The sequence below is a fragment of the Rhea pennata genome, chromosome 5 (genome assembly GCF_028389875.1).
Source record: "Rhea pennata isolate bPtePen1 chromosome 5, bPtePen1.pri, whole genome shotgun sequence".
Classification (NCBI taxonomy): Eukaryota; Metazoa; Chordata; class Aves; order Rheiformes; family Rheidae; genus Rhea; species Rhea pennata.
This window is the reverse complement of record NC_084667.1, coordinates 33,683,003-33,698,583: the sequence shown is the minus strand read 5'-3', so window position 1 is coordinate 33,698,583 and position 15,581 is coordinate 33,683,003. Positions and strand designations below refer to the sequence as shown.

General features: G+C 34.7%; 1 protein-coding gene across 5 annotated transcripts in view; it reads right to left on the bottom strand.

Moving 5' to 3' along the window:
• SBF2 (SET binding factor 2) overlaps positions 1-15,581 on the bottom strand; it is a 272,366-nt gene that overhangs the window by 151,069 nt on the left and 105,716 nt on the right. For all 5 annotated transcript variants that reach the window (XM_062578117.1, XM_062578119.1, XM_062578120.1 and 2 more), the window contains one exon: positions 5,605-5,742. In XM_062578117.1, coding sequence (XP_062434101.1) covers positions 5,605-5,742 — 138 coding nt within the window. The remainder of the gene's footprint in view (positions 1-5,604; positions 5,743-15,581) is intronic.

Here is a 15,581-nt window from a genome sequence, read left to right as displayed (position 1 = left end):
AGCAGCTCATATACTATTTTAACTCAGTCCTACGAATGATAAAGAACAGTACCTGCAGAAGTAAGCTGAGGCCAAAACTGACACACACAGATATCTGTTTGGTTTAATTTAAAATACAGACAGTTAATTCCTTTAAATTGCATATGGAGAAAATAATGAATTGGCATTATTACTGCCTGATCAGTCAGACAAGTTATTTGGTCTCTACTGACAAAGAAAAATCTCTGCCTAAAAAGATGGTATCCGAGTCCATGAGCTGAGATTTGAGGCCACTGTGTAGAACGTAGCACTGAGTAAAAAGGCAAAAGAGACCTTGAGCAAATGTGGCAGGTTTGATAGCTGCCACATATATACCTGTCTTATCTTTTCCAGCTAGAAAGCTGCTGATCAAGACCTCTAGAGGCAAAGGACAGATAGTGACCACTAAAATCGATGCAGTTTTGAGGCTTTAAACAAAGGTGTTGAATTTCTTTCCTCATTCTTTTAAACTCACAACAAGCTTTTGCATCCGGTAATAGTATGAAATCAAAGGGGTGGGGAGGATAAACAGGACAGCACAAATTACTACCATAGTTATTAGGAAGATAGAAACATGTTTTAATCTGTTCAACTTTTGTCATCTTAACCTTAAATTCTGGTCTATAAATGACTATATAAATCTAAAATATATAAAAGGATATTAAAAATAAAAGTCTTTTTTTTTTTTTAACATACAAACATAACATTAGCTGTGAATTTTCTCTTAACCTGGTAACATAAAGGCATTTCTTAAATCCCTCCATGTGAACAAACCATGCATTTTCAAATACATTTAGAAAGATGATGATAGAATGTACTAAATATTATTGAAAAAAAACTTCCCCCCCCCCCCCCCCCCCCAAAACGTGTTTTGGGGTATTGACATTAACAGGTCATTTTCAGGACAAATTTAACATTTGGATCATTCACATTCACGTTCGGAACATTCTAGGTGACCCTCTTTGAGCAGGATTCTGAAAATTATTAAACATCTTAAAAATAGCATGCTAACAAAACATCCAAAGGAGAATCAGATCTCACAATTCAAAAAAGGATACAGCTGAGCTAAGACTTCTCATCCTCTGCTAAAATCAAACCACAGTGACTTATCAAAAGACATATGCTTTAACACAGTAGAATGACCAACTCTACTGTCCAGACATAAAAATTAAAACTTTCTGAAGCACGTTGCCTTTTTGTTGGCAGTTTTGTCTTTGACCTGTAAAACATTTGTGAATGGATGTGAATCGGTCATTTTATGGTTTGGCATTTTTACAAATTTCTTCCCCCCTCACCCTTTTTACAAGGGGAAAGGGTGAGGAAGAGAACATGAATGATAGGAAATGTGAAACTTATGAATTATTACTTATATCCATTTTCAGAGTGATATATTTAATCTTACCAAGTTTGTGATCACAATATTTTAATGTATATACACTTAGGAGAACACATGCGATCGTATCAATTTGGTAATAAGATTATTGTAAATATAGATTTTGGTTTTTCTGCTGATCTCATCAAGTAGAATTTGTGTAATATAAGAATAAAGCTGCACCACTTACTGAGTTAAATCATTCTCTGTTTTGTTAGTGGGGGGATTTTGGGGAATGGAGACACATTTCAAAGTGCAAAGCAATATATAATTAAGTATATTAGACCATTAAGTTCCCAAATGACGTAAGTCAAAAGTTATTTTAAGAGATTCCACCTACGGTGCCCTTCCCAATTATTTTATGCATAATTGGTATGAGGCACTGCTGAGGTTAACAGAAGCGTCTCCCAGATCAAAAGTACTAATCAAGTCTTTGTATATTGTACGTGGTATACTGTAAGTGGCACTATCTAGAACCTGCTGCCAGAAATAATAACCTCATTTTACTGAACAGTGTATGAAACATACAGAACTATACACACACTTCTGTTTTCTTTTTTCTTTCTTTCTTTTTTTTTTTTTAATTAAACCATCCCTTGGATAGCTAATAGAGCTACACATACATAGTAATTGAGCTTTATCTGCAGAGGTAAGTCATGATTCTTCTGAATACCCTTTGGCTTCTCAACAGTTTCCAGTTTCGGTCACTAGAAAAACAGTAAGCTAGGTAAACACTTTTTTTTTTTTTTTTTTTGTGGTAAAATAGACACGGCTTTCTTCAAATCAATGAAAAATTCCTGCAAGAGAGTGGACAGTAAGAGTGCAGGATCAAAATACAGTAAAGCAGAAAACCTCAAAGGCACTATGTTAGAAGAGGAAGCAGGAATATTTTGACTTTTTTCCTCCTCCTCCTCATTCCTGTAGACACATGCAAATGAGTATGCATCCAGCTTTACCACTACAACATCTAAACAGCACCTTAGGGCAGGCAAGAAAGTAGATCAGACCAAGCATATGGTAGAAACATTAAAGGCCAGAAGGAAGGACAAACTGGTGCAGTACCTCAGCTTTACCAACACATTTGTGTTGGTAGGAATTTGAGGTGAGAGAAATCTTGCATACTGAACAGGTCTGAAACATACCGAAAAGGTCTTTAAATTACATCGATTTTTTTCTTTGTCAATTCCAAATTATTAGATTACCTCTAATACTCTACTCATGTTCCTGATTTTAGACTACTGTTAAATTATAACTCAAATTTTCAAATGCTTGGTTATCATTTCATATGAGGTATGTATCCTTATACAGCTTTAAGAATTGTTAATGGCACAATGAAGTGAGACTAGTGTCTTAAAACACAATAATCCAGGAGGATTTACATGGAAAGATGCAATACCTACATTCATGGCAAGAAGCAAGTTTTATTTCAGTATTTGATGGAATATCATATTGTTCAACTTCCTCACCAGTACAGACATGGAGTATAAATCAGACTAATTGTAACATCAATCATATTGATACACTGCTACCACTTTTGAAGGGCTGATCAAACAACTGACCCCTGCTCACACAGATGAAAAATTCTGAGTCAGTTCAAAACAACAGCACTGCAACAATGCAAAGTATGATTCATAGCTGTAGTCAATCAATAAAATAGTATTTTATTCTCTATCCAGGCACAGAAAGTTAGGCCATCAGCTGATTACTTGAGCCTACGCTTTTATTAGATCTGGTAAACTAGAAACATGACAGGCAACTGATAAGAATTACAGAACTTTCAGAGAAATATTGGGGGGAACACTTTTCCCCTCTGCAGACTGCTGTATATCATTTTTACAATCACCATGTTAATCTCATATCCTAGACATCTATGGGTACTAACTACATACAGGATGCAAGTACAGCCTCCTTACTCTTCAGGCAGCATTTGTTCACAAACTATCCTGCAGCAGCTGAAGCAGAAGGGAAGGCAACTGCAATGGCAAAAGTAGAATTCTGAGGCCAAGTTTGATCAACTGTGTTAAAAGGGTACTTGTATTACTATGCAGGAGGCTCGAAAGGGTTCTTGAGCTGTCTAACAGCATTTACAAGATGAGAAAGGGGTTTTTTTTCACTCTGAAGTTTAATTAACCACAGCAACTTCCAAGTTATTGACTTCAGTTTTCGTGAAACTGATTCTGCAAGCTAAATATTAAATATATTCTAGCTGAATTCTGACCAATCTCATACTAGAAGGGTTTACCTGAATGCTACTGGGAAAGAAATAACCCATCTTTTGGGGAAAACAAATCTTTACTTTTGTCTTAGTGATCTATATTATTAGGTAAAAACCTGAACTGTATTTAAATCTGAAAACTAACAACCAGATTTCATTTTACGTCCTGGATATTATGTTTCATGGAGTGTTTCTTTAATGAGGCAAGCATCTGAATGGTTAAACCAGTATTACTTCCATAGCTCAGTGCTCCATAAGCTTATGTTTCATTACAGATTATACGTGTGTTGAATTCTTGTGTAATGACCATGTAACAGAGCACGTTCAATTATTCTCTTTGGGTTTTAGAAAGAAACAGGAAGTTTGGTTATAAACAATGCAGTCACAGAATAAATTTCACCACAGCAAGTTCATCCGAAAAATATGCATTCTTTTCAACACAGCCAGGAATGGCATTATGAGAACCAACATCCTGCTTCTCTCGTTTTTTTTAATTATTATTTTATTTTAATTAATCCTTAGGCAATATAAGAAAAAACCCTTTAGTTAATACTGGATATTTTCTGATGAGCATTTCTTGAAGGATGTGGATAGTGAACCAAAAGTAGCTGCTAGAAACTGCAGCATGAATACACTAATTTTAGCAAACTTGTTATGTTACAAAATACATAGAATGGAGGAAGAGTCAGCCTTTGTACATTTTTATCAGCTGTGAAAGAATAACTACAGAATATTTCACTCTACCTTTAAAATACAGACGACAGATATTAAATCATGAAAAAAATATTTAATACGAAGTTGTCAGATGAACTACAGTAAAATTAAAGACCAAAATATAGCTAATTTTTGTTACATTTCTGTTTTAACTCCTTTTAACTCCTTGTAATAATACACAAACATGTCTACATCTACTTAAACTCTAGAGTTAATGAAGTAGGAACAGTAACTTAATTCTCTGTCTCCAATTATGCCTAAAAAGAACAATATTATTGTTGCTACTCAGCATCTTTTAATTATTCTGCAAGACAGTACTATTTCAGCCCCAGTATTTACATAAACAGGTATAAATAAAGGCATTTTCTTAAAATAATAAATACCACTAGTGTTCTTCACTGAAGAAGCAAAAGAATGTTACTTAACCATATACACAATCTTAACTAATTTTTTAATATACTTTCTGCCAAGTTTTTACTTATTTGTGATTTTTCATGTGGGAAAGAAAGAATTTCAAAACATAACAATGACATATCGCAACTGCAGATTGAATTAGCTTTTCCCTAGGTTTTAGCTACTAAAGATTCCAAGTATTATGTCATAGCATAGATTACATGAAGTAATTTGCATCAAATGGGAAACAAAATGTCTATTTTTGAATGACAGATTGCCCAAAAATAATGAAATACATGTTTAAAAACACTGCCAAGCAGCTGACACCCAGAATCTGACCTATTTAAAAAACCAAAAGATTATTATATCAGGATAAAATTGTGTCATTTACACCCATAGAAGTCTTGCCAATAAACGCACTTACAGAAATATGTACACACATTTACAGCATGCTTGTACACATTCTGCGCTATTCTGACACAGATGGCCAGCAGAGGGAGCAGAAGTTAATAAACCTTTTTCCTAGAACACAGATGAGAATCATTCATGCTACCTCAAACACGGAAGTAAATGAAAGGAACACCATCTTGGCTGTCTTGTTTAAGAAAATATGTGGTAGAGAAAAATAAATTCATATAAATTCTGTGAATATTTTTTTTCATTTTCATTTTAAATCTAAGAAGATATTCCAAATAAAAGCAGAAAAAAACCCAAACCCAAACAAGTACAACAAGTTGAACTTCAAACAAAAATATCTTCATTTGTATTTGAGAGAACAACACATCCTTAATAGGAACAGTAAAATATTTTCTAAAATTTCTTCTATTACATTAATTTATTGTTTTTAAGATATCTTTTTCTGAATATTTGTTACTTATTTTAAAGGATTTACCTGCAGATTGATCTCTGCTTCATAGAAAGTTAAGCATGAACAGTAGTGCCTCTCTGAGTCTATATCCGTCAAAACAACCACAAAGAATGTTGGCTGTTTTCTCTCCTTTGAAAGCTGCCATCCTCCAGGCTGACAAAACTAAAACAAAACAAAAACAAGAAAAAAGAGAGATTTAGTTAAGCAGCACTATAAATTATCAGATTTTTTAAAGGAAGTGTCAAACAGTTTTAAATGATATAAAAGAATATTATTTGGAAAATGACTCTCAGAAAATTTCACTAAAGATTTGAATGTTGCAAGGTGCAACATTTAGAGAAAAATGAAAAAAACCTAGGAGGTCTTGGAGCTAATCAGCCTGATATAAATCTAGCCCTGTAGACATCAGTGGAGAGATAAGTGATTCAAGCTAAAGATCATCTTTACAAGTATTAAACAGTTAGGCAACTGTGCATAAATATACAGGTTATGCAGGTTTCATCTGGATTATAATTTCAGAATTTGAACCCCAAATTATTTCATCTTGGAATGTCTCTAAATTTCTCTGTGTATGTCTGCAGCCCTTAATCTAGGGGTAAAATTCAAAACTCCATTACAATCCCAGAGGTGCAACTAAAATGGCTTTGCAAGTAGAAAACTAGTGATATGCACTACGACTTATATGTATTTTTGCACATTTATTTTTCTACAATAATCAGTAACACTAGTCAAGATGATCATAAAATACAGATAAGGAAAGCTGCTTTTAGTTTTAACTTGATTTTAACTTACATTGTCACAACTACAGTGTAACCTATTCTTGCAAATACCAGTTGCACGCAAGCCCCTTTCTCCTTCCCCCTGCAACACATCTTCCTCTTTTTCAAAAAAAATGTAGAAGTTCAACATACGGGATTTGTCTTTCTGCTCCCCACACTTTCCATGAAAATCAAAGGATTAAAGGGATTTGCCTATCTGTAGTCATTATAAAGAGATCTAAAAAACTAAGAATGCCTACATTGGATAGAAGAGCTCCAATACCCGGTTTCCAATGGTGACTGATAGCAGATGCTTAAGTACAAAACTGGGTAAGCACAGTTATTTCTATCTCTCTACTATGAAAGCTTCCACCAGCCTTCAGCTGAGGAACCTCCCGAGTCAGAGGTGGCGCGTTTGTTCACAGCAGTCACGGTTAGCTACTAAAAACAGTCACTGCCTTTCTCCATGGTTTAGCTAATCAAACTCAGACTTTCCATTTACAGCTACTGGCAAGATTATTCACTACTTCATCCTATATAACTCTATTTCTGGAGCAACAGTTTTCATCCATTTATTGATTACCTCTACAACCTAAATTGTGAACATATGAAATTTCATGAAGAGTTTATTACAACAGGGATGTAGGTTCTGCCAGTCCTGTGAGAAGTGTATTCAAATTTCATGACTTCAGAAGTCTTACGGAAAAAGAAAATCACTTGCTCCTTTCAGATGCTAAGAGGCTGCAAGTCTCCAAAAGCTCGTATGCCCTGAGTATACTATCACCAAGCTCCTGCAGCAATGAGCAGACTAAATATGTGCAACCTCTATAACTGTCAAATAAGCACAACTTCTTCCTGTATTTGTTCCTTCAGGCTGACAAGAGCCATGGCAGTTGCACGCAAGTCACAGAACTGAAGACAGCAATTCTCACTTCAGAACAGGGATGCATAAGAAGTATAAACAAGGGAGTAGCACAGTTCAGAAGCAAGAGATGTTTTTTTCCTCTATTAGTGGCTAGTGTACAACACCGGCTTGCTCCCTGTAACAGAAGAGTGCGCTGAAATTAAGAAATCAGTTTGCGGCAGATCCTTAAGAAGACAATTACTGAATTTTGTATTTAATAGTTCCTTTGCTTGAAGTTTGAAGTCACATACAACCAAAATTCCCAAGAACGTTACTATTAGCAAAATGAAATACTCAGAATTTACAAAGGGCAAAGACAGTATCTCCTCCATGTACTGTAAATAGAACAATAAAATCTCCAGAGCTGTTAAACAATTCAGATACATACCTTTCCAGAGAGAAAACCTAGTAAAATGAGTATGACTTCTGCATCTCAAAATAAACAATAAACTGCATAACATGAAAGACCAAGTCTACTGTGACTTAAAGTATAAGAAAAGATTATTTTCAAACGTTAAATAATTTCATTGCTTATTCTGAAAAAAATTTATTTTTTCTCCAAACTTACTTCATGTTTTCTTTTTATTCTAAGCCTCAAAATTGTTGTCTTCAGAAAACAATACACCTTGCACTTCTAAATGTTTCTGGGTGAAAAGGGGACAAGGAGCAAGGGCAGAACAGGAATCACAGAGAGAGAGGTCATTATCTTATACTTCTGGCAACTTATATTTTCCTCTGACATGCACTCATAACTGAATGAGAATGAAGAATAAATTGCAGACAATCATATTTACTACAGACTCATCTTTAGACCCCCTACTACAATAAAATCTCAGTAGACTTGGGTGAAAAGCAGTTTAAACTCTGCCTCTGATACATAGTTTGTTTTACGATCCTGGGAAAATCTTCTAAATTAAATTTTTTCTAAACAAAATTTTTCTTATGTTATGTTCCTCATATTCTAGATACCCAGCTGAGCACATCTAGAGCCTAGATTCTCAGAAGTGCTAAGATCTGCCTTCTACAACAAAGAGTAAGCTTTGAATGTTAAAACGTACTCGGACAAAAAAATGCTAGTCATTCCAAGTTAAGCATCCTGTATTAGTCCTTATTAGATGTTGGTAACACTGGCATAATCTCCCTTTGTTTTTTTTTTTTAATCCCTAATCAGTTAAAAATAAGAAAATACCACTATTAATCTTGCAGGACTGTTACAAAGATTTTTAAAAAATAGTAGATATATACAGACATTACGATGAAATCATCATTAAAAAAAAAAACTTGAGAATAATATCATTTTAGTTCTGTATGTATTGCAGAGCTTAAGTGGTATATGGTAAGTGAAGCCTGCAACACATATCTCAAATAAAAATTAATTAAATAAATAATTAAATAATCAATAGCTATTTGTTCAGTGAGCATGAGCTAAAACACTCAGAATGCCAAAAGATTCTGTTAAGAAAGAAGGGTGGGGAAAAAAACCCTACGTGATAAAGAATTAAAAACTGAATCATACATACAAAGTAGGTTAAATTAAGGTTGCTCGGGCAGCCTTAGCTCTGGCATTCTTCAGCTCTGAATGCTTGAGTTTACAATCTTCACATTCCTTCAGATCTGCCAAGTCTGCCAGTTCTGACAGGAGATCACTGCGCTGCTGCCCGGAGCTTTACGGGTAATTTCCTGCCTCACACCTTCGAGCGGAGGTCGCTCAGACTTCTGGATGTCTGGAGATCCTGGACAAATGACCATCCTCCACACACTGAACACCACCGCAGTAAAGGCACATAAGAGCTGCTATACCAGAATAATCCACAGGTAATGTATTCTGCACTCACATGGTGAATGTGAGCTTGAGATGTAAGGCACATGCTGTGTGCACTGTGTGAAAGCCTGCAGTGCATCTACCGCTTCTCAACCTGTGAGTACTGGTACGTTTATTTCTTATATGCTTTTTGTGTATTTTTTAAAATAAGACATATTTAAATGATAATTCTTTCCACTTTAATAAAGTATTATTAGGTCTTCTGTTAAAAAAAAAAAAAAAAAAAATTACCAAAACATCTGCACTGCAAGAAAGATAGCCTGGGAAATGCAACAGCTAAATTCAGAATGTAATCAAAAGTGTTGGTTAATCTCGGCAAGGGGTTCTTAATAACAATCTCTCAACACTTACGCATGTCTAAACTCCACTCATGTCAATCTTCTTGTCTTTTTGGTTTTAAAATGCTGTGTGTAATGTATGATTTCTAGATTTAACTATTCTACTTGCAAACATTTTCTAAGTGATTGGTCAGGAATTAGGAGTAGCATACTCCCACTGGCCAACAGAGGGATTCCCTGTTTTCAAATACATTGGAAGGGATAGAAAATATAGAGATTGGAGATAAAGATAACAGGCTGAGTTATTTTCCTTTTCCTTACGATAAATTAATAAATATTAGTGCAATATCTGAAACAAAAACAGCACTGAGAACTTTTCAAATTAGCATAAACACATGCTACTATCCAGTATTTTTACCACCAATCTAGTTACCACTCACAAGAAAATGTTTCTCCATGAAACCAGACACTAAACCGAAACGGACAATATCACTGCTACAGACAGAACTCAAAGGTCATGTGCTTCCTCAGTAAACAAGAAAAAACCAGAAGTTTAGAAAGGAACACACTCCCATATTGTTTCACTTATTTGCCAGGATTCTTGGAACCAGAGCATAGCTTCTATCAAAAATGCTAAAAAATGAGAAACAATCAGATTATCCAATCACTATTTATAGAATTAAGCCTCTAAGGTGGCGAGTGCTTCACACCCACTCCACATTACAAATGATTACTTTCTAAAGCCTCATGCAAACATCCAGCTGTTGAGCTAAAAGGCTACATAACAGAGAGCAGATATTCAAGGCTTTGAAATGACTTATCAAGCCCCGTTTGAGACTGCAGATGTTCACTGAAGCAAATAACTTCTAGTAATTATTCTCACAAATGCTTTCTGAGAAAATATTCAGAATAAGAAATCAGACAAGTTTAAAATGACACATACCGCATTTGTAGAAAGTGTAGATGGATTGGACACCTTTAAAAAATTTACATGTGGTCATCACAAGGCTATTCTTTAAACTCTAAAATGTTTAAGGAAAATTATGTTTATTCTAATTTTAAAAGCCAAAAACTTCATGTCTTCCCTTGATTGATACATTTGCTCTTTCCTCTTTATAGCCACAGCCATACTCCTAGTCCTTGCCTTGTCTGTCTCTATTGAAGCAAGTCACTTACATCAATCAGCGTGTACCCTTGACATACTGTGTACAGCTTTTGTGTCCAGAGACTTTTGAAAAATTGAAGACAATGTTAAAAAAACAACAACAAAAAGAAAACACTGCAATTTTGATTCAAGCATTGGAGGAATTCAGACGTAAGGAAGATGGCTTGCTAGGCTACTATTATTACATTGAACAGTGTTTATATGGCACTGAAGTTTCATGTTTCCTACAGAAGATTTTGTATCCTGATCACGGCAGAACTGTATTATTAATCCTCCATAACTGTTGATCAAAAATTAGTAGTTTACTGAACTGTATGTTGCAACTTTATAATATATCTCTGGGCTTGCAACATGAGCATAACCAAGACCACTACAAGAACTGGAGCCAATATTCTAGTTAGGTCTGTGTAGTTACAGACTGAAAGACTGCTCCGTCTGCACTTCGCATTTTTTTTCTGCACCAATGATCCAGCCAACCCTCCATCAGAGGTCCACTGGGTTAGGCACCTACCTAAATATAGAGGGGAAAAAAGCACTTCTTCAGAAAGTCTGCAATGTGTTAAATTCTTTGCAGTCATCTAAGCATTTTTGGAAGAGCTGTTTTGGAACAGAAAACTACCTGTGATACACCATTACAGAAAAATTAAGAATCTTTAAAAGATATTTTCACAATTTATATTTTCCTCAAAATATATTTTTTGCACTATTTCTTCTCAAATAAAATAAAATGCTATCTAAATGCATGTAAAACATTTCAGAGTTCTACAGAACATAATTAGAAGATTGTAAAACTATTTTAGAATTTTAACTCTCTGATATAAATATCCACCTTCCTTTTTATTTTATTCCTTCACCAAACATTTGATTACCCCTGGGATCACTCTAGGCATAATGTTTCATTGTATTAAGTCTGCTTCTGTAGAGGGTTGGGCTTTTTTGTTTGTTGGGGTTTTTTTACTGTTCAATTTAAAAAGTGCTTTGTTTTTAATGTGTATCATCATCTCTTCTATAAACCTGGAAAATAACAGATCACGCTCTGGACATCATGTGAAGGAATTTTGTTCCATCTGGACTTGCATGACCTAGCACCAGCTGCTGAATATTTCACCATTTCACCATTTACTTATGTATGGAATTTTGGCTCAGGGAATTTTCTCTTTCAGATGCATACCTCCACTTAAAACAAAACAAAACAATTACAGTACTCACTGGTATAATAAAATAGCTATGTTATGAAGCTGTAAAGCTGAGGAAATTGTTTAAGCTCAGGGGATATCTCTGAATGTAAACAGAATACAAAATATACCTTGAATTTTATAATGTCTTCCTGCCTTTCAACATGTTGTATCTAATAAACCACATATTCATCTGTAGTCCATTCTAACACAATCCTAATGCACTTTAAGTGCTATGAACTATTTCCGGGTAAAAGCTAGTTTCAAGATATTGCAAGTGGATTATCTTGTGGAAGGTTCTAATGACCAACTATAGACAATTATCACTCAAAATAAAAAAGTTTTTAATCATAAAAGAAATGCAAAGGCTTTTTTCTGCTCTGGAATGCAGAAATGCAGAGTTCCCCAAGATAAGCCTTTCCATAGTCACCTTGTGGCATCAGTGATCTACTGGAATCTGCTTGCAGTATATCCCACAAAGGTGTGGGCACACCAGCTCTTCACCTCTTGCTCCTAATCACCTTCTGCTGGGGGTTCTGCAGTCAGAAGAGAGGGTATGAAACCCACATTAATTTATTTCGTTAATTCCTGGCTTTATAGGAGCTCAAAAAGGAGTGTGAATATGCATTTAAGATCAAGGAACTTCTTTCTTCCCTTACTAAAGTGAGAAAACTCATGCAGGTGCAGCACATCCTGATATTTTGGGATGTTACCTGTCCCATGGCTCTCAGACCTGGAACTGGTTAAAATCCTTCAGGGAATGTAAAGCAGAAGGGGTAGCAGGCTTGTTTGTGAATACAGATGACATACAGCTCTCAGAGAAGAGTTACAGCTGAATAATCTTTCCCGTCCTTACATGCAGGTAAACACAATAACAATAAAACAATAAAAGCAAAAACCCTTCCCTTCAGAGAAAAGATCCTCCACCACATTGTTTGGCTTCCTATGGCTAAAGATTGCTGAGTGACCTGTGTCACTAATCCTGCACAAGGGACAGGCAAGGTTCTTATTTGACCTCTAATTAGACCTGCTGATTAAAGTGAGCCTCAATACTCAGACATTTAAGCGTGTCACATAGACCCTGAAGCAAGAACTCCACAAAAGAAGGAAAGTTGTAATATTTTTTGTGAACATCTGAATTCAAATTCAATCTCCAAAATCATACAGATAAAGCAGTCTTGCTGAAATTCATCAAGAAAAAGGTTAAAGTCTCCCCATGCTGGCATATGTATACACCTGTGTGTGCATCTATGCAGGTACATTAAAAAAAGAAGTTTCCAGTTGTTTTGCTTTTTTTAACATCATAACATTTTGCAGTTTTAAACACCTTCCACAGTGAACTGCTATGCTGCTGAATTTCTGAAAAAATAAAATGCATTTCTAAAAAGCTTGTATTTCTTTTTTTTCTTCTATAATATTTTATTATGAATTGAATTAGAAAGCAAGTTATACGCAAAAGGAAATCCATTCCTTTCTCTGCTTTTTTCTTTTTCACTTAATATCTCCATCCCAGTGGCTAGTCAAAAAAGCTTTCAAAAAATTTAGGTATGTCTGAGCAAAACCACCCTAGACTACTGATGCAGCAACTGGAGAATAATTTTATTGTACACCAAGATATTTCTTTCAAAAATCTCACAGTATCAATTATGACATTCTAAAGGAGTTTTTCTTCTCAAAATTAACTTCTCATATCTCTTTATTATAATCATATTTACAGCAAGAAAGTGAAATAAAAGTGCTTGTGCAAATGGTGAGGAGCTTGGGAGGGATTTTCTTTTATTTCTTTAAAAAAAAACCCCACCTTTCTCCTCCACTTTCCAGCCAAGTGCCTGTAAAGATAATCATGACAATTAAAAAATCTGAGACCTGGCATTTAAAAACACAAATAAATAAAATGTACTCTGTGTTACCTCAGTTGTGAAGGTAATGAGAAAATCACAGACAGTAATCAGAAATTCACAGACTCACACTAACATCAAATCAAATACAAGTATGTTAGGTGCTGTAGCAAAAATTTTCACACGAGTTTTTTTTTTTTTTTTTTTTAACATACATTTTCAACTTTGTTAAAAAGTGAGTGTGTCCTAAACTTAAACTCTCAGGGCTGTCTACTGAAATTTAATAATGCATGGCCTGATTTCAAAATCTCTCTTACCAAGAAAAGCTTATTATTCAGAAATAAGCGCTGCCAATGGCATTGTCAGTTAGAAGAATAATGGGCAAACTGAATACTAAATAGTCAATGTGAAAATACAGAAGGCCATTACAATGTAGCAATAAAATCAAGTGAGGAATGATTTTGGTAAATTACCTACATCAAATAAGAACACAGGTCTTTAGCCAGCGAATTGTACTTTATTCAGGGGCAAAAAAAGAAACTAGGGGTGCAAAATATTTGATATGTAGAATATTTCTCAAGCAACAATGAAAGTACTACAATGAAAAGCATATCATTACCAAAGAAATTCTTTCATTGTATTAAATGCTTATTTTTTAATTTTCAGCATAGAATGGATTAAGAAACATTTTTGTCCTCTTCCTCTATTCAGCAATCAGGCTCAGGAATGGTTTCCAAAAGGCACTGCTCCACTTTCTAAAACAACACTTAATTTGTTTTTTTTTTTTCCATTATTACTGACTACTGTCAATACACTTCAGAAGATTGACAGTCATCTAAGGAGGCTAAGCTAAAGAGAACAGCTTCAATTTAGAAACATAAACGAGCATTTTGTACATATTTAATATATCGGTCAAGCAAGAAACATGAATCTTGTGCAGTGCACTTGTTTTCTCTATCCTTTCTCTCCCTTGCTGCTCTTTTTCTTTTGACAGTACTAGCATTATGTTACAACAGCAGCCATAAACTTATTTAAGTCTTTAATGAGTCTGGTGTTTCTTCCCACCTTATTTTATAGAAACAATATAAACTATCTTTCAAAATATGTATACCGTATCTATCCCATTGGTTGAACTAAAAAATACAGTGCAATAATTAACATACATTATTCAACAATTACAATTAGCACCCAGTAAACTCTTTATAGTGACTGAAGTTCATTTCACATTATAATAGCTTATTATTCCACTGATCAATCTTACATGTAAAACTGCTGTAATACACGAAGTTCCTCATTATCTTATTTTTATAGCTTACATCTGCACAATGAGATATTAAACCACACTGTCAATATCATATCCAGCTTTGCTATGATAAATATGTTTGTAGATACATTCTGTTGTTCCCTAGGAATTTTTAAAAATAGCCAATAGTCTTATGGCAAGACTTCTGTGTTCAAGATCCTTGTAAATCTTTAGAATGTTCCTACCAGAAAAGGGTTCAACGAGTCTTGCATGAGTCTTCTCACTTACAGAGAGAAAGAGACAGATGTGCATAGCCTTGAGCATGCGTGTAAGCATGTGGCAATAATACACATGCTGAAAGTAAGTATACTTACATATGCAGGTATACTAAAAGAATTTTGATATGAATTGACAGAGGCCTAGCAACAAAAAGGGTTGTGACTGCTGAAGTAAAATAAACCTAGAGATTTAGAAGAGATGCCAACAGCTCCAAAATGACAAAATGCAGAATAGGAACTCTTCAAATATATCTATGAAAAGTTAGAATTTGGTCTTAAAAATGCAGAGGAACGGTACAAGTTAGACTAGAACATACGCTCCTAAAACAAATCATGAAATGCATAATATTTACTTAGAAACCCTGAACAAAATACACTCAGGCCAAACAAAATAATTATCAATTTCTTTTTGAAATACGTATCTACTTAATGCAACTTTACAAAACTACTTTCCTTTCAGGTCCAAAAAATGTCCTGGAGAAGCAGCAGAATGCATGACAGGAAACCAGATCAGTATAGGCAGCACACTCTAAGTTAGAG